General features: G+C 43.5%; 1 protein-coding gene across 1 annotated transcript in view; it reads left to right on the top strand.

Moving 5' to 3' along the window:
• The window catches only part of LOC126251551 (echinoderm microtubule-associated protein-like CG42247), a 569,483-nt gene that overhangs the window by 420,870 nt on the left and 123,052 nt on the right, over positions 1 to 25,561 (top strand). The window contains 2 exon segments of the mRNA XM_049952063.1: positions 4,790 to 4,961; positions 12,444 to 12,539. Of these exon segments, the coding sequence (XP_049808020.1) occupies positions 4,790 to 4,961; positions 12,444 to 12,539 (268 nt within the window).

Raw genomic sequence — 25,561 nt, 5'->3', positions numbered from 1 at the left:
TTACAAACAAAACTGTCATGTATTGATGTGTTCAACGACCCTTGATCACTTTATCCTTCTTTTGTGCCGTAAAGTGACTGAACTTGCAATGAATAATTTTGCAGGCGCATCTGGTTCAAAGCAAGATGTAAATTTCAGTAGTATAATGAAGCAATGCCATTCAGTGCTGGTAATGGTATGAATAAATGTTATTTAAAATACTCAAGTTACCCATTAATCATTTAATGTCAGTCATGTTATGTTATGACACAAAAATCTATTAAGCATCTTCTGTACATACAGGATGTCAGTATTCAAAGATATGACAGGAATGATTATTTGAAGCAAAAAACTTCATATGGACCTATACCCTGTTTCGAATCGTGTCCAACATAAGACTCATTTAATTCTATCGCTTGCGCCCTTGTCCCGCATTGTGCACGGGGTTGGCGTGGTTAAATCGGATTTGGCATGTTAATTCGAAGAGGTGGCCGGATGCCCTTCCTGCCGCAACCCCGTACCCCCCGGGATGGAATCAGAGTACCCCATCTGTCTGTGTCGAGTGTAAATCATGGAAAAGTGCGGATGTGTTCCAAATGTCTGTGAGTCGTGTAACTGAGGCTGGACGTGGTGACCATCCCGGTATTCACCTATAGGGATGAGGAAAACCGCCTAAAAACCACATCCAGGCTGGCCGGCACACCGGCCCTCGTCGTTAATCCGGCGGGCAGATTCGATCCGCGGCCAGCGCGCCTACCCGAGTCCAGGGAGCAGCGCATTAGCGCTCTCTGCTAACCTGGCTGGTCATAGGACTCATTTAATGTACATTGTTATTTATTTTCTGTATTATTTAACACATTATCAGATTTACACATGTACAGCAGTTGGTAAACACTACAGTAAGTGTCCTATCATCCTGCCCCTTCTTTGTCAGTGTTTACCATACATCATTCCTTTCCTCCCCGATTCTGTGGGAAACCTCCTCATTCCTTACCTTGTCAGTCCACCTAATTTTCAACATTTTTATGCAGCGCCACATCTCGGTTCTCTTCCGTTCTGGTTTTCCCATAGTCCATGTTTTGTTACCAAACAGTTTTGTGCTCCAAACGTATATTCTCAAAAATTTATTCCTCAGCTTGAGGCATATGTTTGACATTAGTAGACTTCTCTTAACCAGGAATTCCCTTTTGCCATTGCTAGTCTGCTTTTTGATGTCCTCCTTGCTTCGTCCGTCATGGGCTATTTTGCTACCTATGTAGCAGAATTCGTTAACTTCATTTACTTCGTGGTCACCAATTCTGATGTTAAATTTCTCGCTGTTCTCATTTATCCTGCTTCTCACTACTTTGTCTTCCATCCATTTATTCCGAATCCATATACTGTACTTTTTAGACTGTTCATTCCCTTCTAGAGATCCTGTAATTCTTCTTCAGACAATAAGAAATTCAGCCTTCACTTGCAAGGTAATTTTTTTTTTTTTTACTTTACCTAGGTTTAGATGCCAGTAATGGTATCTTCTTCAGAACAAAAATTAAATTATTTTGAGGTCCAAACGTTGGCCATGTCACAGATTAAAACTAATACAGAATAAAGTTTCCTTGTTGCTTACGTGTGACCCTTATTCCTGGCCCGGCGTAGCTCCGTCTACGATTTTCTTATTGTTTTTAGTATTGACAGACATAATCTTATGATTATACGTCTTTATTCTGTATTAGTTTTAATCTGTGACATGGCCAACGTTTGGCCCTCAAAATAATTTAATTTTTGTTCTGAAGAAGATACCATTATTGGCATCGAAACCTAGGTAAACTAAAAAAAAATTTACCTTGCAACTGAAGGTTGAATTTCTTATTTTCTGAACAATTCAAGGTTGCTGAAGTGCTGCATTATGTTAAAAATTTGTAAATTCTTCTTCACTTTCACCGAGGATGGCAATATCATAAGAGAATATTATCATTAATATCCTTTCAACTTGAATTTTAATCCCATTCTTGAAGCTTTCATTTTCGCCATGATTCTTCGATGCGTAGATTGAGCAATAGGGGCCAAAGACTACATCCCCATGTTATACCCTTTTTAATCTGAGCACTTCGTTCTTTCTCTTACACTTTCATTGTTCCCTCTCGGTTCTTAACATATTGTATAGTATCCGTCTTTCCCTGTAGCTTAGCCATATTTTTTCACAATTTCGAACATCTTGCACCATTTTACATAGTCGAGCGCTTTTTCCAGGTTGACAAAGCCTATGAAAGTGTCTTGATTTTTCTTAAGTCTTGTTATCATTATCAACCGCAAAGTCAGAACTATCTCTTTGGTGTCTTTACCTCTCCTAAAGCGAAACTGATTGTTATCTAACAGAGTCTCAGTTTTCTTTTCCATTCTTCTGTACATTATTGTCGTACATTACCAGCCGTTGTATCGTTCACAACAAATGTTCGAATATCCCATCGCCAACTTCAGTTGATTTATGCACTCTTGGAAGAACATATGTTTAACCAGTACGTGCCCAAACACATTAACCGATGCTTCCCTCTGATACACTCTCAATTCCTCACACTGCTTAAGAATAAACACACCATGGACAAGCGTGTATTCAACGGGCTGCTTTAATTGCAGGAAGGCATCCCGAGCAAAGAGGTTGAAACCAAGGAGATACATTGAGCAACAATAAAATGTCAAAGACGTTGGGTTGGTAAGACAAACGGACAGGTCACTAACCCAAAAACGAATGATGTTTTCTGCCTCAAATATCCTTCGGGATAGGGCATATACAGGGTGGTCCATTGATCGTGACCAGGCCAAATATCTCACGCAATAAGCGTCAAATGAAAAAACTGCAAAGAACGAAACTTGTCTAGCTTGATGGGGGAAATCAGATGGTGCTATGGTTGGCTAGATGGCGCTGCCATAGGTCAAACGGATATCAACTGCGTTTTTTTAAAATAGGAACACCCATTTTTTATTACATGTTCGTGTAGCACGTAAAGAAATATGAATGTTTTAGTTGGACCACTTTTTTCGCTTTGTGATAGATGGCGCTGTAATAGTCACAAACATATGGCTCACAATTTTAGACGAACAGTTGGTAACAGGTAGGTTTTTTAAATTAAAGTACAGAACGTAGGTACGTTTCAACATTTTATTTCGGTTGTTCCAAAGTGATACATGTACCTATGTGAATTTATCATTTCTGAGAACGCATACTGTTACAGCGTTATTACCTGTAAATACCACATTAATGCAATAAATGCTCAAAATGATGTCCTTCAGCCTCAATGCATTTGGCAATACGTGTAACTACATTCCTCTCAACAGCGAGTAGTTCGCCTTCCGTAATGTTCGCACATGCTTTGACAATGCGCTGACGCATGTTGTCAAGCGTTGTCGGTGGTTCACAACAGCAAATATCCCTCAACTTTCCCCACAGAAAGAAATCCGGGGACGTCAGATCCGGTGAACGTGCAGGCAATGATATGGTGCTTCGACGACCAATCCACCTGTCATGAAATATGCTATTCAATACCGCTTCAACCACACGCGAGCTATGTGCCGGACATCCATCATGTTGGAAGGACATCGCCATTCTGTCATGCAGTGAAACATCTTGTAGTAACATCGGTAGAACATTACGTAGGAAATCAGCATACATTGCACCATTTAGATTGTCATCGATAAAATGGGGGCAATTATCCTTCCTCCGATAATGCTTCACCACACATTAACCGGGCAAGGTCGCTGATGTTCCACTTGTCGCAGCCATCGTGGATTTTCCGTTGCCCAATAATGCATATTATGCCGGTTCACGTTACCGCTGTTGGTGAATGACGCTTCGTCGCTAAATAGTACGCGTGCAAAAAATCTGTTCTTCGTCCCCTAATTTCTCTTGTGCCCAGTGGCAGAACTGTACACGACGTTCGAAGTCGTCGCCATGCAATTCCTGGTGCACAGAAATATGGTACGGGTGCAAACGATGTTGATATAGCATTCTGAACACCGACGTTTTTGAGATTCCCGATTCTCGCGCAATTTGTCTGTTACTGATGTGTGTATTAGCCGCGACAGCAGCTAAAACACCTACTTGGGCATCATCATTTGTTGCAGGTCGTGGTTGACGTTTGACATGTGGCTGAACACTTTCTGTTTCCTTAAATAACGTAACTATCCGGCGAACGGTCCGGACACTTGGATGATGTCGTCCAGGATACCGAGCAGCATACATAGCACACGCCCGTTGGGCATTTTGATCACTATAGCCGCACATCAACACGATATCGACCTTTTCCGCAATTGGTAAACGGTCCATTTTAACACGGGTAATGTATCGCGTAGCAAATACCGTCCGCACTGGCGGAATGTTACGTGATACCACGTACTTATACGTTTGTGACTATTACAGCGCCATCTATCACAAAACGAAAAAAGTGGTCCAACTAAAACATTCATATTTCTTTACGTGCTACACGAATATGTAATAAAAATGGGGGTTCCTATTAAAAAAAAACGCAGTTGATATCCGTTTGACTTATGTCAGCGCCATCTAGCGGGCCAACCATAGCGCCATCTGGTTTCCCCCTTCAAACTAGACGAGTTTCGTTGTTTGTAGTTTTTTCGTTTGATGCTGATTTCTTGAGAGATTTGGCCCGGTCACTATCAATGGACCACACTGTATACATACAATGTTTCTTGTTTCAAATAATGTTGCCGTTATGTCAGCGAATACTGACCACTCGCCTGGGACACCCTATGTACTGCACGTCCGTTCTTTGTTTACTTGACCACCAGTCGTGTGCCTTACTCCCCGTGTGTTCAGCATGGACCTGCACCCGTCCCGCGAGATGGTGGCGTCCGGGCAGCGCGCGGGCCGCAGCCGCAAGACGCAAGCGCACATCCGCATCTGGAGCACCGAGACGCTGCTGACGCTCTACGTGTTCGGCATGGGCGAACTCGAGGTGGCCGCTTCCGCCGTCGCCTTCTCGCAGCTCGTGAGTATAGCTTAGAATAGCACAGTGTGAAACTTCCTGGCAGATTAAAACTGTGTGCCGGACCGAGACTCGGACTCGGCACACAGTTTTAATTTGCCAGGAAGTTTCCTATCAGCGCACACTCCGCTGCAGTGTGAAAATCTCATTATAGTACAGTGTGGTTCCACTGCGGCAGCAGCAGCAGCAATGCCCTTCCTACGCCACACGTCACCACCCTCCTTGGTTTCTATGCGTTGGAGGACAGGTGTGGCGGCGCGGAGGAGGGGCGGGGGGGGGGGGAGGGAGGGGGGATGGGGGGGCTGTATGTAAGGCCTTAAGCCTTAATGTGGGTTGTTAACGGCACGTTAATCGAACGACAGGTGTTCAAAACATCAGATTGTTGCTCAGTGAGAAGACATGTAAATGTAGACGGATCAATAAAATGCACTATTTCATCATTTCCCCACATATGAGGGGTAGTCATAAAGTTGTAACTATCACCTCGAAACAGAAGCCGCGAGCAAAAGTCCTGGTGATGGTCTTAATCCTTCCCGCACGTTCATCCTTCAAAGACACAATTTTTTCCCAGGGGTGGAAGACTTGATTGTGAATCAGATACTAGACGTCTTCATTTCGACTGCTCACGAAACGTTCCACCTCGAAAATCATGCCATCATTCTGCAGATGGCTGCCAGCATTGTCCAGCATTCTGTGAGGAACCATTCACCAAAATTATACATTATGAAACTTCCTGGCAGGTTAAAACTGTGTGCCAGACCGAGACTCGAACTCTGTATCTGTGCCTTTTCGCGGGATAGTGCTCTACTAACAGATATCTAAGTACGACTCAAGGCCCACCCTTAGAGCTCTGCTTCCACTAGTACCTCATCTCCTACTTTCCAAACTTCACAGAAATTCACTTGAGAACCTTCTACTCCTGAAGAAAGGATACTGTGGGGACGTGGCTTAGCCACAGCCTCGGAAAGGCGAGACATGACTAGTGCTTCGGTAGTTCAGTCGGTAGAATAGTTCCCCGCGAAAGGCAAAGATCCCGAGTTCGAGTCTAGGTGTAGGTCACAATTTTAAACTGCCAGGAATTTTACATCAGCGCACACTCTGCTGCAGAGTGAAAATTTCATTCTAGAAACGCCCCTGTAGGCTGGGCCTAACAAGGAAACCTCCCTATCGCACCCCCCTCAGATTTAGTTATAAGTTGGCACAGTGGATAGGCCTTGAAAAACTGAACACAGATCGATCGAGAAAACAGGAAGAAGTTGTGTGGAACTATGAAAGAAATAAGCGAAATATTCAAACTGAGTAGTCCATGCGCAAAATATGCAACAACAAGGAGAATGTAAGTTCAAGAACGCCGTGGTCCCGTGGGTGGCGCGAGCAGCTGCGGAACGAGAGGTCCTTGGTTCAAGTTAAAGTCTTCTCTCGAGTGAAAAGTTTAATTTCTTTATTTTCGCAAAGTTATGATCTGTCCGCTCGTTCATTGACGTCTCTGCTCACTGTAATAAGTTTAGTGTCTGTGTTTTGCGACCGCACCGCAAAACCGTGCGATTAGTAGACGAAAGGACGTGCCTCTCCAATGGGAACCGAAAACATTTGATCGCAAGGTCATAGGTCAACCGATTCCTCCACAGGAAAACACGTCTGATATATTCTATACGACACTGGTGACAGCATGTGCGTCACATGACAGGGATATGTTGTCGACCCACCTAACTTGCACACTTGGCGAATGGGTAAAAAGATTCTTCTACCTTGCCCGATTTAGGTTTTCTTGTGGATGTGATAATCACTCCCAAAAAAGTGATGAAAACATAAGAGCTTGTCACATAAACTTCAACAAATGAATGCAACAGTTTCACAGTCGCACGGTTTTCCCTGTGCTCTGTCGAAACACATGTTTTTAACGTTTTTAAATTTTTCCGTGAGTAGACCGTCAAATCCTGCATATGTCCAAGCGAATCTGAACATGTCCTGCAATTTTTGAGAGCGAAGTTGATTATGTGTGTGTGCCTGAACTTTGATAATTGTCTGAAATTAAAAAATTTTAACTCGAAGGAAAACTTGAACCAAGGACTTCTCGTTCCGCCGATGTTCACGCTAACCACGGGACCACGGCGCTCTCAAGTTCATAGTACCCTAGATGCTGCCTATCTTGCGCATGGACTACTCAGTTTGAATATTTTGCTTATTTTTTTCATAGTTCCACACAACTTCTTCCTGTTTTCTCGAGTGATCTGTGTTTAGTTTTTCAAGGCCTATCCACTGTGCCAACTTATAACTAAATCTGAGGGGGGTGCGATGGGGAGGTTCCCTTGTAAGTAATGTCTCCGTAAAATCCTTTCTTCCAGGTGAACTACTCTTGTAAGTTTCACAGGAGAACTTCTGTGAAGTCTGGAAGGTAGGAGTTGAGGTACTATCGGAAGTAAAGCTGTGAGGCCATGTACTGAGTCGTGTTTGGGTGGCTCAGTCGGTGGAGCACTTACCCGTGAAAGCCATGCGTCTGAGTTCGAGTCTCGGTCTGGCATACGGTATTAACCAGCCCGGAAGTTTCCTATCAGCGCACACTCTGATGCAAAGAGAAAATTTTGTTCTGAACATAGACTATGGCTGAGAAACTAACAAACGTTCGAATCTGAAAATTCGAAGCTACAACGACTTTCACTATAAAATAACGCCATTTTGATCCATCCACAATTTTTAGACTTCCCCTGTCGCCGGGTGTTCGAGTCCTCCCTCGGGGACGGATGTGTGATTTTCTTAGCATAGGTTAGTTTAAGTTAGTTTAAGTAGTGTGTAAGTCTAGGGACCGATGACCTAAGCAGTTTGGTCTCTTAGGAATTCACACACATTTGAACATTTGAACATTTTTGACTGTACTGTTTATAGTGGAAGTTGTTTTTACTATTGTGTTAGCTGTTTGCCGTTATATTATCATCTTTTTCGCGTGTTTCGTATGGTGTACAGAACAGTGGGTAGATTTACACCACTACATGTATCTGGTTCAAAAATTGTTCAAATGGCTCTGAGCACTATGGGACTTAAAATCTATGGTCATCAGTCCCCTCGAACTTAGAACTACTTAAACCTAACTAACCTAAGGACATCACACAACACCCAGTCATCACGCATGTATCTGGTTTTACACTGCTGGAAAATATGTTCCAGCACAAGTTTATGTTGAATAGATCCTAATATCCCACGAAGGAAGCTTCGAATTTTCAGTTTTAAATGTTTATTAATTTTTTAATCGTAATGAATTTTACCTGGTAATTGATTCCTTTCTGAATGCTTGACAATGACCATTTGTCGAAACTGCAATCGCAATAAATAATACTTTCACAGTCTAAAACGGAATTTCTTCATTCGAACATTTAAGCTGCTAGCTCGGATCGGGGGGGGGGGGGATCTTTTCGTCCTATATGGACAGTCAGCGACCTTCAAAATGTCGTAAAAGCTATGAACAGGCAACCTTTGTTGTGTTCAAAATGTCGTCCAAGATGCCGAAAAGTGATCCATGACTGATTTTAATCTTTTTCCTTGATTGTGATACGATGGTCATCGAACACCGTGTTCTTCACTTTCCTTACGATAGTTTCTGCTAATTAGTTCTTCGTCATTCAGACTCGTTGACCACACTGGAAGAGCCTACGCTAAATCGCCACTGTGTCATACAATGGTCCAGTGTTGCCGTGCGCTTCCACAAACCTTATAAATGAACTGTGCCATTTTTTCTGGGTTCTTCTAGTGGCACGTTGCGAGACAGTGGTTCCAGGGCTTCCAGTGTGTCTCGGAGCAGTAGAATTATGTATTATAATGTTTCTTCAGTATAAATAAAAAAGCGTGAAACATAAATTATGAACAACGTTTTACATGGTTTTGTATGTAAAAAGAAAAAAGTATTAGCTCTGGCCAGTTATATTAAAGAAAATATTTTACTGTCATTAAACCTGCTTGGAATGACTCTTATAGGCTTATTGGAGAAAATATTAGTCACCTCTTAAAAGACCACACTGGTCGCTCAGGAGCGTTGTACACGGTGTTAAAACTGGTTCCAGGCGGACGTCTGACATACAGCCACTGACGCAAATAAAATAAGTGAAGTAATGGGTGTGTGCTAGTCGGTTGTATGGATACATACAGTAACGTGTCGCTGTGAAGACGTGAACATAAGGCAGCTATCGCATTTGAGAGTTCCCATAATCATAGCGTGAATTAAGATTGCTAGATTTGATGGTGTGTCAACGTCGACTGTCCAGTACGTCAACAGGGAATGGTGCACCACTTACAGACAAGTAACACGGCGTAATACTACCCTACAAGGACTGGAGACGAGTGTGTTATCGTGTCATTGACAACCGGATTCATACCAAACAATAATTGGTAAAAAAAAAAGGAAATGTAGTGTGACTAGGGCCTCTCGTCGGGTAGACCGTTCGCCGAGTGCAAGTCTTTCGATTTGACGCCACTTCGGCGACTTGTGCGTCGATGGGGATGAAATGATGATGGTTAGGACAACACAACACCCAGGGCCTGGGCGGAGAAAATCTCCAACCCAGCCAGGAATCGAACCTGGGCCTTTGGTTGACATTCTGTCGCGATGACCACTTTTTTCTTTTAATCTCACATTGTTCGCTTTTGTTCGTTGCATCGGCTCGGGGTGGACGTAGTAAGACATCCGTTTAAGTTCGTTGTTGATCGATTAGCTCAGTTTTTTTATTACAGAGGGCTGCTAACCCTCTGACCGAACACGCTGAGCTACCGTGCCGTCTTTCTTTTTGTTCGTCTTCGTTCTTTGTATCTGCTCGGGGCGGACATCGTAAGACATCCGTTTAAGTTCGTTGTTGATCGATTAACTCAGTTTTTTTTATTACAGAGGGCAGCTAACCCTCCGACCGGACACGCTGAGCTACCGACCACTCAGCTACCGTGGGCGGACACAATAACTGGTAATGTCAGTTGATACACGTCCATCTCAGCTAGTATCCGAGTGAAAATTGAGAAGTAAATTACTTGTGATGCACGTTTCGAAGTGTGTAGCACGCAAAAGGCCAATGCTGACAGCGGCACATGAAACTGCAAGCCTTCTGTGGGCCAAATAACACAAACTGGACAAATAGCTGTCTGGGAGCATGTCGAATCGCTATTTGGCTTTTTTTCAAGTGATCCAAGGCGTCGAGTGCATTGACAGCCTAGCGAGACATGTAACCCGCAGTGTGAACGATGTAGTTCAACCGGAGGTAGCTTTCTAATACTATTTTGGAGATGTCTTTCGTACCATGACTTGGGTTTGCTCATCCTAGAAAAAAATGGTTCACATGGCTCTGAGCACCATGGGACTTAACATCTGTGGTCATCAGTGCCCTAGAACTTAGAACTACTTAAACCTAACTAACCTAAGGACATCACACACATCCATGGCCGAGGCAGGATTCGAACCTGCGACCGTAGCGGTCACGCGGTTCCAGACTGAAGCGCCTAGAACCGCACGACCACACCGGCGGGCCTCATCCTAGAAACCATGAACGTAAACCGGGATGTTTGTTTCAAGAGTGTTGGTGACCCAATGCTGCTCTTTCTTCTACACGTTCGTGTTGAGTATACCGTGGACACTCCCGCATTCTAAGGTGACTATGTTCACTGCATTGTACGCATACGTTTGTGGTTTGCCTAATATTCGGAAACAGTGTCGCATTAACCCACTAAACGACCCAGTCTTGATCTCATAGAAACATGCGGGACTATTTGGAACAACGAGTGAAAAGTAGCGATCAGCATTCCCGCAATTTGACAGCTCTGCTGAATCTAGTCACTACGCGTCAGGGCAGCTCATTGCCATTCGGAAGACCCGAGTCCGATTCCTGGTACTACTAACAAGGGAACCTCCCCATCATACCCCCCTCAGATTTAGTTATGATTTGGCACAGTGGATAGGCCTTGAAAAACTGAACACAGATCAATCGAGAAAACAGGAAGAAGTTGTGTAGAACTATGAAAAAAATAAGCAAAATATACAAACTGAGTAGTCCATGGGCAAGATAGGCAACATCAAGGATAGTCTGAACTCAGGAACGCCGTGGTCCCGTGATTAGCGTGAGCAGCTGCGGAACGAGAGGTCCTTGGTTCAAGTCTTCCCTCGTGTGAAAAGGTTTACTTTCTTTATTTTCGCAAAGTTATGATCTGTTCGTTCGTTCATTGACGTCTCTGTTCACTGTAATAAGTTTAGTGTCTGTGTTTTGCGACCGCACCGCAAAACCGTGCGATTAGTAGACGAAAGGACGTGCCTCTCCAATGGGAACCGAAAACATTTGATCGCAAGGTCATAGGTCAACCGATTCCTCCACAGGAAAACACGTCTGATATATTCTATACGACACTGGTGACAGCATGTGCGTCACATGACAGGGATATGTTGTCGACCCACCTAACTTGTACACTTGGTGAATGGGTAAAAAGATTCTTCTACCTTGCCTGATTTAGGTTTTCTTGTGGATGTGATAATCACTCCCAAAAAGTGATGAAAACATAAGAGTTTGTCACATAAACTTCAACAAATGAATGCAACAGTTTCACAGTCGCACAGTTTTCCCTGTGTTCTGTCAAAACATATGTTTTTAACGTTTTCAAATTTTTCCGTGAACAGAGACGTCAATGAACGAACGGACAGATCATAACTTTGCGAAAATGAAGAAAGTAAACTTTTCACTCGAGGGAAGAATTGAACCAAGGACGTCTCATTCCGCAGCTGCTCACACTAACCACGGGACCACGGCGCTCCTTAGTTCACGTTATCCTTGATGTTGCCTATCTTGCACATGGACTACTCAGTTTATTTATTTTGCTTATTTTTTTCATAGTTCCACACAACTTCTTCCTGTTTCCTCGATTGACCTGTGTTCAGTTTTTCAAGGCCTATCCATTGTGCCAACTTATAACTAAATCTGAGGGGGTTGCGATGGGGAGCTTCCCTTGTAAGTATTCTTTCCGTAGTGAAACGAATGGAATGGGATGCACTCAGCCTCCTGAAGCCAGTTAGGGAGTTACTTGGCCGAGTGGTAGCGGCTGCAGGTCACGAAAACTAACGACCGCGGGTGTAGTGGTGCGTCGGCCCTCCACACCGCATTCAGTGCCGATAGTGGAGGAGTATGACACGGCGGCATGTCGACACGGATGGGCCAACCAAGGCCTGTGGACGGAGTTTACGTTTACTTTACGTGTACTTGATCTGATAATCGATGCGAAACCTGAAGAAACTTGCCTTCCTCGCCAAATTGGGGCTGTTATTAAGAGTAGAGGCTGTGTTGCACGGTTTTGCCGTTTTGTCCATTGGAGGTGACTAACACTTTGTCCAGAGAGCTTAGCTATTATGTAGCGTTAGTGCTGAGAAGCAGACTGCTCCGTCTGCGACTGCGCCGCTAGTTCCCCGCTTGGCAGCCAGAGCGGGTAGTGGCGAGTGATGTGTGATCTCAGTCTTTCCCCCGGACGGCGAAGAACGGCGGCAGCTACGTCCTGGCGGTGGACGGCGGCCGCGAGCGCATCCTCTCCGTGTGGCAGTGGCAGTGGGGGCACCTGCTCGGCAAAGTCGCCGTAAGTACCGACGCGCGCTGCCCGCTTACTGCACCAAGTGTCTCGCGTTGCACGCTTTTGATGACATTCGCTACCGCGTTCCACATTGTGAGCTCCATTGACAGCAGCCACCACGATCACAGGTGTCAGATGCAGCACTGTAGTTCCCCTCCACTCTGAAAGTAGCTTAATTTGTGAATATCAATGTAAAATAACTGCAGAAGTTCTTTGGTATTTATTTATCGTGTTAACCGATTTTCACCTTCCAGAAGGAAATTTTCCCTCTGCAGCGGAGTGTGCGCTGATTTTGAAACTTCCTGGCAGATTAAAACTGTATGCCGGACCGAGACTCGAACTCCGGACCTTTGCTTTCGCGGGCAAGTGCTCTGCCAACTGAGCTACCCAAGCACGACTCACCACCCGTCCTCTCAGCTTCAATTCCGCGCACACGAAGCAGCAGAGTGAAAATTTCATTCTGGAAACATTCCCCAGGCTGTGGCGAAGCCATGTCTCCGCAATATCCTTTCTTCCAGTAGTGCTAGTCCTGTAAGTTTCGCAGAACTTCTCTGAAGTTTTGAAGGTAGGAGACGAGGTACTGGCGGAATTGAAACTGTGAGAGCGGGTCGTGAATCGTGCTTGGATAGCTCAGTTGGTAAAGCACTTGTTCGCTAAAGGCAAAGATCCCGAGTTCGAGTCTCGGTCCGGCACATAGTTTTAATCTGCCAGGAAGTTTCAAAAACAGCGCACACTCCGCTGCAGAGTGAAAATCTCATTTTGGAAACATCCTTCAGGCTGTGGATAAGCCATGTCTCCGCAATATCCTTTCTTCCAGTAGTGCTAGTCCTGCAAGTTTCTCAGGAGAACTTCTGTGAAGTTTGAAAGGTAGGAGACGAGGTATTGGCGGAATTGAAGCTGTGAGGACGGGTCGTGAGTCGTGCTTGGGTAGCTCAGTTAGTAGAGCACTTGCTCACCGGAGGCAAAGGTCTCGAGTTCGAGTCTCAGTACGGCAGAAAGTTTTAATCTGATAGGAAGTTTCGATTTTCACCTTGTTAGATCGTCGTAAGACAACATCTAACCATTTACCGTGGGGGAAAACAACTGACAAGAATGTCAGAGTGAGGTCGGAAATTTACCGTTGTGGAGCTACGGCGATTAAACGGCAGCCGTTCAGCGATAAGCATGCGGAAGTATACGCTTGGCCCTAGACATTCCTGTTATGCTTGAGAGCACAGTAACTGGCTGTGTTAACTGAACATAATATTTTCAGCTGAATTCTCAGAACTAGATTAAATTTTAATTCTTGTCCACTGTGACGCGTTAGATTTCAATTTTCTTTGATGTTTACTCGATAAAGCTTGACTAGTAAATCTGCTACGCTAAAATTGTAGTAATACCAATAATTTGGTTAAATAATAAGCTGCACTGTCAATCTGTACACCCAAACATGTCCGGTTACCAGACAAACTTCTGTGTGCTCTTCGCATATATTTCTGTAGTTTTATACTCGTTGTTCTACAATGGTGATTTTCCGATCTGTGTTTATTTGAAAATTTTTCTGGATTTGATGTCTCCTACACTGATCTGACCTAATTGTGAGATTGTATTTCTGCATCCTGTAATCGGCAATAACGATAGCATGCTTTGAACTTTCTTTAATTTTTTTTTCTTAATTTCTATTTTAAGTATCATTTGCACACTAGAAGCTACTTACTACGGACACACAACACCGTGTTTCCAATACAACATTAATTTTATTTCTCTTCAAGGAACGTACATCATGGAATATAAAACATTAATTCAACGATAATCAAAAGTTCCAGAGTGTCTATAATTACAAATATCAACCCGAAACACCCTTCCCACACTGGTCAACTTCTAGAGAAATGATGAGTTGAACGGGACGTGAGAATATGGATCCTTCTGAAGTTCGTAAGGTTACAGTTCGTATTTTCCCATCTCTTCCTTCATGAAGATCTTCTATCCGCGCCTTCCTCCACATGTGTCGTGGACGAACATCCTCTTGTAGAAGAACATCACCCAGCTGGAGTCTTCCTGAACCTGGCCTTGGTTGATGAGTTTCATGGAAGTTTTTGAGCAGGATCAGATATTCTTTCTTCCACCTGCTCCAGAAGTGTTCTACCATCTTCTGCAACCGTTTAAATTCCTTGGACAAGTCCTTTCTAACTGGTGATTCTGGACCAGTAGGTAGTGTTGTGAGTCGATCACCTACAAGGAAATGTGCTGGCGTCAGTGGCTCAGATTCCTCTCCCCCTTGCGTAATTGGTCTAGAGTTTAGTGCTGCTTCTGTGCTGACCAGGATTGTGTTGAGACCTTCTTCGTCCAACTGTGACTGTCCTAAAACTTTTCTCAGGCAGCGTTTGACAGATCCACCATCCGTTTCCAGAATCCTCCCCACCAAGGCGCGTGTGGGGCGATGAATTTCCAAGTGATGGCTTGCTGGGCGAGGTACTTGTGCGTCTTGCTTGCCCTTCGTAAATTTTTTCTCCAGTGAAGCAAATCTCTTCTCTGCTTGCTGAAGATTATTAGATAACATAACGTTGGGTTTTCTGGGGAAAGACACCACTCTTCTTTTGTCTTCGATGCAGTAGGATTTTGAGAAATCTTGCAATAACGCCAATTCCTTCTGATTCAGAGTTGTTGTTTCATCTTCTGTGATTCCCATTGTTTCTAAATCCCAGAAACGACGTAAAATATCGTCTGTTGTTGTCGCTGTCTCTAAACTGATGTAGTTTGCCGTCACAGGGTTAGCCGTGGTGCTTGATTTGCTTCCACTAAGAATCCAACCTAGAATGGAAGGTACCAGAACAACTGATGACGTTAGTCGAATCGGAGGGGAATCTTTAACGATTTTCCAATAGTAATCTGCTCCGATAAGAATCTCGATGGGAAGATCTTCTGTACCATCCCTTAGGTCTGCAAACTGAAGTCCCCGTGTGCGTAAAAGTTTTCTTAAATCGGAAGGCACAGTTGGGTGCGCGGAAAATGAGTATGTGCTTTCAAACGCAGTCATAGACGTCTTGGAATTAGTCCATGTACCCTGTAGTGTGAATTCTACGACTCTACGATGCGTTGAAGTTGCGGATGGCATTTCAAAGGCGTTGACAGATAGATCACGGTGTTCTGTAGTTCTTAAACCTAGCTCATCAATCAGGAACTTGGAAACGAAGCTTGACTGACTACCGCTATCCAGAACGCAGCGAGTAAGTTTCCTTAATCCCTGCGGGTCCACTGACCCAAACTCGAGCTGTCTGAAGATAAGTAAAACCTGCTGCACTTACGTCGATTCTCCCTACAGATGTAGAGCTAATTTTCTGAGAAGATGAAGAAGAGGCAGCAATGTCAGTACATTGTGATGACTTTTCTTGCACTTAGAACACGAGACCTTGCCCTTCTTACTGCAGTTTCTAGCATTATGACCTCGGTTTAGACATATAAAACGGCGATTATCTTGCTTTAGTTTATCGATATGTTGTTGGCTGTCAGTTACTATGTTACAGTCTTGGGCCCAATGAGAGCGAGCTTCGCAAAATACGCAATATGGTTGTACCGGTACTTCTCGTTTAGGCTTACGCGGATTTTTCGCTTGCTTTGAATTTACGTGAAGCGCTACTGCAGTGGGCGTGAAGCTAGGAGATGACTGATATTCTGTACGAATCTTTTGTGCAGTGAGAGCACCACGAACTTCTTCTTCCAAAACGTTAAGTAGTTTCAGTACATCTCCTTCCGCTACTTCGGTTCTTCTAGCATGAATGACCCATTTCTGGCACGTTTCAGCGGGAAATGCACGCAGAATTTTGGGAGTGAGAATTTTACCATATGCCACGACGTCTTCTCCTAAGGCACGCAGTGCTTGAATACGACGCTTACATTCCAGGAATGTACTGTTCAGCGTTTCAGGTGTCGCTGACTGTACAGGCTTTAGCGCATCCAAATAATCGAGGTGCGCCTGTATAATGCGATTGCTATCTCCGTATCTGTTCAATAAAATTTTCTTTGTTTCTTCATACGTGTAAGCCGTTATAGGTATTCTATCTACTAGCAACTTCGGTTCGCCTGACAGATACCCTCGTAGGAAAACATGTTTGTTTACTGTAGAAAGGGATGGGTCTTTATCAATGGTCGATTCAAATTGTTCCCAGAAGCGGGACCACATTTCGACATCTCCACAAAATGACTCAAGCTTAATTGCTGGTAGCTTGACAGAGTGTAATACAGTTGGTTGTGTGAGCACTGGTGGTGACGTGATATTCATCTGCGACGTTGTGGCTGAAAGCCTGTAATCAATTGCTTTTGTAGCCTTCTGTATGGCGCATTTGACTTATTCTATATATTCCTCACAGCTCAGAACGTCTGCATTGTATTCATCGTCAAAGAGAAACATATGAATAGTGTCATCTAATGAAACGAGCTTCTCTAGAGTTTCTTGAAGACGCTCCCTGTAATGTTCAAAATCATCAAACGGGCTTTCTATGGTAAGAGCATCAACAGCCGCACAAAACCGCGTAGCATTTGTCCTCTCCCTAGTTCGCTTTCTTTTGAAGTTTGCTAACTGTATCTCTGATTCGTCCTGCATTATGTCTTACTAAAGACGGCTGTTGTAAGATTGTTTACGAGTGCGCTTGTGAACAGCTTAAACGTTTAACAAGCAGCGTATGCCCAAACGTAAGTGAACGAAAACCTTTTAACAAAACTAGCTACTCTGAGTGCAAGTTTCAGGCTTGTAATACAAAACAGCAAAAATTGTTTTGAAGCATCCAGTTCATGCGATCATATTATATTGGAATGGACTTAGCTTGTGATGCGGTCCGACGTCGTCTCTTGTTTCCTACAGCGTGAAGTAAGCCGTTAATTGTTGAAATCACGCAGGAAATCGCAATTTCTTCCTGGGTTTCGGCACCAAAATATTACGGACACACAACACCGTGATTCCAATACAACATTAATTTTATTTCTCTCCAAGGAACGTACATCATGGAATATAAAACATTAATTCAAGGATAATCAATATTTCCAGAGTGTCTATAATTACAAATATCAACCCGCAACACTACTGTTGGCCATTTTCACAATTATTATTGTTATCATTATTATTATTATTAAGATCCACAATACATTCATAAATTTCTTTCCTTCTTTTATGACTCCACATGAAGGCGACTCATGTTCAAATTTCGTCGAATAATGAGAATGGTCCCTAGCAGTTGCACCCTTTATACCAAAGCAAAAAAATTACGGTGAGGTGAGATTGCGCTCAGTGAGGATGTAGCCCCTGGACGTCCTTACAGAAGGGTTGCATCACCCCGGGGGGGAGGGGGGGTTGTCATCGGTCTCAAGGATTGTCAAGAACGTCGTCCTGTTGCACATCACACTGCGAACTCTTAATTTGCGACCACGAAATGTGTGGAAATGAAGTTCCCAAAGGAAGCTGAGGTTTCATTCTCGCCCTTTGTAAAATCTCCTGAGGCTTTTTCGTATCGCTTCTGTTTTTTTTTTTACATGTCCAATTGAAGCGCCTCCGAGCCCGAGGTTTACATCGTAGGGCGACAAGATTTGCATCATTACACAGGAAGGTGGTAGACACGTTCGAGCCAAATTTCGAATTTCTTTCTCGCAATGGGAGAAAATTATTAGGTTTCGGAAAATTGGAACTTCAATTCTCTTACGTTGTGCAGTTTAATGTACAGCCACCCTACATCACATTATACTACGTAACTACTCCTAAGATTTAACTGAATATAAAGAGATTGAAGAAAAAAAGCAGAGGGAGAATAATACAATGTGAATGAGGGTGGGATGTGGGACAGAGGAAAATTAAAATACCTGATTCTCTTCTAAAATGTGTTTCTGTGCTTAGAGACATTCATCCTTGTGCTTTTCTTGTTCAAAATCGATCAATTTACCGGAATGTTTAGTAGGCAGCATGCCTGATTAGTAAGATCTGGTAGTTTGGTGAAGTCTTGTCGCGCCAGCATTAGTAAATACTAAAGGACACCTAGCGTCACCGGAAGTGTCAGTGAATATTTTGTCCCTAAGAAAAAAGTTGTACACAATGAAGTGATCTGCTACCCCTTGACGTTTGAGGCAAAGACTTTGAAACACCCTGTATATCCCGTCTAACGCTCCTTTCAGCACCAAGTTAAGTATTTCTGCATCCTGCAGCGTATATTCCACTCATCTGTACCTTCCCTATCTTAGACCCTATTTAATCCGAACACTTCGTTCTTGGTCTTCCACTCTTATTGTTTCCTCTTGGCTCCTGTACATAGTTCAAACGGCTCTGAGCACTATGCGACTTAACTTCTGAGGTCATGAGTCGCCTAGAACTTAGAACTACTTAAACCTAACTAACCTAAGGACATCACACACATCCATGCCCGAGGCAGGATTCGAACCTGCGACCGTAGCGGTCACGCGGTTCCAGACTGAAGCGCCTTTAACCGCACGGCCACACCGGCCGGCTGTACATAGTTCATATTACCCGTCTTTTCCTCTACATTATCCATATTTTTTCAGAATTTCGAACATCTTGCACCATAAGACATTATCGAACGCTTTTCCCAGATCGACAGATTCTATCAACGTGTCTTTTTTTTCTTCAGTCTTTCTTCATCATCAGTCGTAATATCAGAACTGCCTGTCTGGTGCCTTTACATTTCCTAAAGTCTATGTGATCGTCATCGAAGGAGATATGTCCACCTAAATTCTGAAAAATCTAGCTCGTGGGAAATTGAAACAGAGTATATGAGTCATATTAAATTGTGCCTCAGAACATTGTAGAAGCACAGTCTTCACTGCGCTGCATTTCTTCATCTTCAAGTATCTTCTTCGCGTTCCTTTCAGCACTTCTTGTTTCTATGATGACTTGAAGAGCGAATGTCATAGCTTCCAACAACCGTGGTCTGTTTCAGGCAAGCACCTGATCTTCCAAACTAGGGCCACAATTTAAGCCAATTTTGTCAATATTTCAAATGAAACTATGACTCCATCACTGAAACATGTATCACTGCACACAAAAGACATATCTACACCAACCAGAGCAAAACTAAACAAAAATGAAGATGATTATTTACAGATACTAGAAACCAGCTGTGATACCATTACACAATATATCCCAAACAGAACGACTTGAAACAAAACTTTTCCAGTTATTCATAGCGATCCCATGAGCACCAGTGACTTCACAGCTGGCAGCTAGAGTACAAATGGCGTATCAACAGCCCATCAGCAGTCATGCTACCTGTTGTTGCTGTGGTCTTCAGTCCTGAGACTGGTTTGATGCAGCTCTCCATGCTACTCTATCCTGTGCAAGCTTCTTCATCTCCCAGCACCTACTGCAACCTACATCCTTCTGAATCTGTTTAGTGTATTCATCTCTTGGTCTCCCTCTACGATTTTTACCCTCCACGCTGCCCTCCAATACTAAATTGGTGATCCCTTGATGCCTCAGAACATGTCCTACCAACCGATCCCTTCTTCTAGTCAAGTTGTGCCACAAACTTCTCTTCTCCCCAGTCCTATTCAATACCTCCTATTTAGTTATATGATCTATCCATCTAATCTTCAAAAAAAATGGTTCAAATGGCTCTGAGCACTATGGGACTCAACTGCTGTGGTCATAAGTCCCCTAGAACTTAGAACTACTTAAACCTAACTAACCTAAGGACAGCACACAACACCCAGCCATCACGAGGCAGAGAAAATCCCTGACCCCGCCGGGAATCGAACCCGGGAACCCGGGCGTGGGAAGCGAGAACGCTACCGCACGACCACGAGATGCGGGCATCTAATCTTCAGCGTCCTACTGTAGCACCACATTTTGAAAGCTTCTATTCGCTTCTTGTCCAAACTAGTTACCGTCCATGTTTCACTTCCATACATGGCTACGCTCCATACAAATACTTTCAGAAACGACTTCCTGACACTTAAATCTATACTCGATGTTAACAAATTTCTCTTTTCCAAAAACGCTTTCTTTGCCATTGCCAGCCTACATTTTATATCCTCCCTACTTCGACCATCATCTGTTATTTCAGTTATTTTGCTCCCCAAATAGCAAAACTCCTTTACTACTTTAAGTGCCTCATTTCCTAATCTAATTCCCTCAGCATCACCCGACTTAATTAGACTACATCCTCGTTTTGCTTTGGTTGATATTCATCTTATATTCTCCTTTCAAGACACTATCCATTCAGTTCAACTGCTCTTCCAAGTCCTTTGCTGTCTCTGACAGAATTACAATGTCATCGGCGAACCTCAAAGTTTTTATTTCTTCTCCATGGATTTTAATACCTACTCCGAATTTTTCTTTTGTTTCCTTTACTGCTCGCTCAATATACATATTGAATAACATCGGGGAGAGGCTACAACCCTGTCTCACTCCCTTCCCAACCACTGCTTCCCTTTGGTTCAAATGGCTCTGAGCACTATGGGACTTAACATCTGTGGTCATCAGTCCCATAGAACTTAGAACTACTTAAACCTAACTAACCTAAGGACATCACACACATCCATGTCCGAGGCAGGATTCGAACCTGCGACCGTAGCGGTCACGCGGTTCCAGACTGAAGCGCCTAGAACCGCACGGCCACAGCGGCCGGCACTGCTTCCCTTTCATGTCCCTCGATTGTTATAACAGCCATCTCGTTTCTGTACAAATTGTAAATAGCCTTTCGCTCCCTGTATTTTACCCCTGCCACCTTCAGAATTTGAAAGAGAGTATTCCAGTCAACATTGTCAAAAGCTTTCTCTAAGTCTACAAATGTTAGAAACGTAGGTTTGCCTTTCCTTAATCTAGCTTCTAAGATAAGTCGTAGGGTCAGTATTGCCTCACGTGTTTCAACATTTCTACGGAATCCAAACTGATCTTCCCCGAGCTCGGCTTCTACCAGTTTTTCCATTCGCCTGTAAAGAATTCGCGTTAGTATTTTGCATCCTTGACTTATTAAACTGATAGTTCGGTAATTTTCACATCTGTCAGCACCTGCTTTCTTTGGGATTGGAATTATTATATTCTTCTTGAAGTCTGAGCGTATTTCGCCTCTCTCATACATCTGTCTCACCAGATGGTAGAGTTTTGTCAGGACTGGCTCTCCCAAGGCCGTCAGTAGTTCTAATGGAATGTTGTCTACTCCCGAGGCCTTGTTTCGACTCAGGTCTTTCACTGCTCCGTCAAACTCTTCACGCAGTATCGTATCTCTCATTTCATCTTCATCTACATTCTCTTCCATTTCCACAATATTGTCCTGAAGTACATTGCCCTTGTATAGACGCTCTATATACTCCTTCCACCTTTCTGTTTTCCCTTCTTTGCTTAGAACTGGGTTTCCATCTGAGTTCTTGATATTCATAGAAGTGATTCTCTTTTCTCCAAAGGTCTCTTTAATTTTCCTGTAGGCAGTATCTATCTTACTCCTAGTGGGATAAGCCTCTACATCCTTACCTTTGTCCTCTAGCCATCCCTGCTTAGTCATTTTGCACTTCCTGTCGATCTCATTTTTGAGACGTTTGTATTCCTTTTTGCCTGCTTCATTCACTGCATTTTTATATTTTCTCCTTTCATCCATTAAATTCAATATTCCTGCTGTTACCCAAGGATTTCTACTAGCCCTCGTCTTTTTACCTACTTGATCCTCTGCTGTTTTCACTACTTCATCCCTCAGAGCTACCCATTCTTCTTATACTGTATTTCTTTCTCTCATTCCTATCAATTGTTCCCTTGTGCTCTCCCTGAAACTCTGTACAACCTCTGGTTTAGTCAGTTTATCCAGGTCCCATCCCCTTAAATTCCCACATTTCTGCAGTTTCTTCAGTTTCAATCTACAGTTCATAACCAATAGATCAGGGCCGGCCAGAAATTCTGCACGCGTGCGGTGCTCCTGCACGCGTGCAACTTCCGGGTCATAGTGTGCACGCCGCAGCCGTCAGCGTTCATGTGGTGCATGTTTCTACGCACAGATGTCGCTTTATCCACTTGCTGGGATACTCTGTACCGGCGCATTCTAGTGCTCTTTCCACAGCTTTCAAGCCAACCATGGGAAGGTATTTCGCGTATTAAAGATTTAAAATACTGTCACAGTCTACTCATTGAGACGTCTACTTTTATGGTAACAGTTTAACCCAGTAAGACAAGTAATACAGTTAACAACCGTGGGTTTTTATTAAGGCAGCTTGACTGACGGCACGTAAATACGCGTAATGTTTTTGATCTAGTACTTAAGAAAGAGAGCACTTAGCGACTTCCAACGAAACTTATTCGTGATTTCAAATAACATTAAACTAATGCAAGGTTTCCTATAACTAATTCTCGGTGCCCTGAGTTACACCCACATAATTTCTGTCTCACTGACCTCTGAACAGAATCATAACCGCAGACCTCTCGATGATCACCTGTTATTTCAATACCATTATTACTATATCTTTCATCAGTTACGTCTGAAATCTGCATAATAACCGACAATTAGATGAATGTTATGTTTTATCGACTTCAGCTGAGCGTAGCCCTTCACACATTAAAAAAAAAAACCTAAATGTAAGTATACATTGGAACAATCGGTTTAATGACCAACTTTCCTGATAATAATGTAACATGGAGAAGAATGAGGCACTAATGCACAGTTAGTAAACAATAATTTTTAATTATGAAAGGAATAAATCCAAACACGTCTATCACTGCTCATGAGAAATGATAATCGAGTTGATGTGTCTCATCCACTTTCTTAAGGACATTTAATTTTGCTTGCCGTTCTTCACTGTTGAGTACACTACACTCGTCTTTGTGATACGTATTGTAGTGTCTTTCAATTGAAAACTTACGCTGGCCGCCTATTATTCGGCGGCACAGCAAACACTGTGAGTTTTCACCAACGGCTACAAAAAAGAATTGCAGTTCCCAGTCATTCTTAAACGACTGAGAACATAATCTCCCGTCCTTTGCTTTTTCACAGTACCTGCCATTTCTCAGTACTTCTCTGTTAAGGTTACGGTTAGTCGGCCGCGGTGGCCGTGCGGTTCTGGCGCTGTAGTCCGGAACCGCGGGACTGCTACGGTCGCAGGTTCGATTCCTGCCTCGGGCATGGGTGTGTGTGATGTCCTTAGGTTAGTTAGGTTTAAGTAGTTCTAATTTCTAGGGGACTGATGACCTAAGATGTTGAGTCCCATAGTGCTCAGAGCCATTTTGAACCATTTTTGAAGGTTACGGTTACCAGGGGTAAACGAGATTGGATATGTTGCGCTCTTGCTTGTACCACATAAACAGGGAAGTGGAGCCGCCGCCGTTCATTTAGGACGCATGTCTAATAACAGATGTCGCTGTCGCTCGCTGTCGCACACGTGCGCACATGTGCAGCACTTCCGCACGTCTGCACACTGTGCAGCGTTTAGCCGGCCCTGCAATAGATTGTGATCAGAGTCCACTGCAAATGTCTTACACTTTAAAACCTGGTTCCTAAAGCTCTGTCTTACCATTACATAATCAATCTGTCACCTGTCAGTATCTCCAGGCTTCTTCCATATATACAACCTTCTTTTATGATTCTTGAACCAAGTGTTAGCTATGATTAAGCTGTGCTCTGTGCAAAATTCTATCAGGCGGCTTCCTCTTTCATTTCTTAGCCCCAATCCATATTCACCTACTACGTTTCCTTCTCTCCCTTTTCCCACTACCGAATTCCAATCACCCATGAATATTAAATTTTCGTCTCCCTTCACTACTTGAATAATTTCTTTTATCTCATCATACATTTCATCAATTTCTTCATCATCTGCAGAGCTAGTTGGCATATAAACTTGTACTACTGTGGTAGGCGTGGGCTTCGTGTCTATCTTGGCCACAATAATGCGTTCACTATGCTGTTTGTAGTAGCTTACCCGCACTCCTATTTTTTTATTCATTATTAAACCGACTCCGGCATTACCCCTATTAGATTTTGTATTTATAACCCTGTATTCGCCTGACCAAAAGTCTTGTTCCTCCTGCCAGCGAACTTCACTAATTCCTGCTATATCTAAATTTAACCTATCCATTTCCCTTTTTAAATTTTATAACCTACCTACTCGATTAAGGGATCTGACATTCCACGCTCCGATCCGTAGAACGCCAGTTTTCTTTCTTCTGATAACGACGTCCTCCTGAGTAGTCTCCGCCCGGAGATCCGAATGGGGGACTATTTTACCTCCGGAATGTTTTACCAAAGAGGACGCCATCATCAGTTAACCATACAGTAAAACTGCATGCCCTCGGGAAAAATTACGGCTGTAGTTTCCCCTTGCTTTCAGTCGTTCGCAGTACCAGCACAGCAAGGATGTTTTGATTAGTGTTACAAGGCCAGATCAGTCAATCATCCAGACTGTTGCCCCTGCAACTATTGAAAACGCTGCTGCCCCTCTTCAGGAACCACACGTTTGTCTGGCCTCTCAACAGGTTTACCTCCGTTGCGGTTGCACCTACGGTACAGCTATCTGTATCGCTGAGCCGCGCTAGCCTCCCCACCAACGGCAAGGTCCATGGTTCTTGGGGGGAAGTCATGCTACCTAACAGTAGCCAATGACGACAGCGACAGAAATTCGTAACGAGAGTGTGCAGAGAAGTGGAAAGACTATTATGAAAATTTCAATCAAACACAGTACTACATGTTAAAGGGCAGCGTGGGAATGTGTCCAGAACGAAAACGCCCATCTGTTGCTGTCGCAGCCATGTTGTGTGCACAGATAAACGTGAACCAACAACGTCGCCCTCTGCCAGTCAATCACTGCGTTATTTTGATTGAGGTGTAGTTCCCACACCTTGTACAGACTTCAGTAACTCTGACGGTATGTCAGCGACTACTGCAGATTAATTTGAGCTTAGATCATTTTGTATTCTGTCGAATTCTGATCCCATTACTGGATGACTTCCACATTATCTTCCTCCTTCACTTCTGTCACACAATGGGAGACTTACTCCCCCTTGTACTGTGTATGATGCATCAGGACAGAACTGAACAGAAATCTTCTGCGTTTTTTCTCCCTGTTACCTTTAGTTAAGT

This window comes from Schistocerca nitens, chromosome 4 (assembly GCF_023898315.1).
Source record: "Schistocerca nitens isolate TAMUIC-IGC-003100 chromosome 4, iqSchNite1.1, whole genome shotgun sequence".
NCBI classification, from domain to species: Eukaryota; Metazoa; Arthropoda; class Insecta; order Orthoptera; family Acrididae; genus Schistocerca; species Schistocerca nitens.
This window is presented reverse-complemented; position numbering and strand designations above follow the sequence as displayed.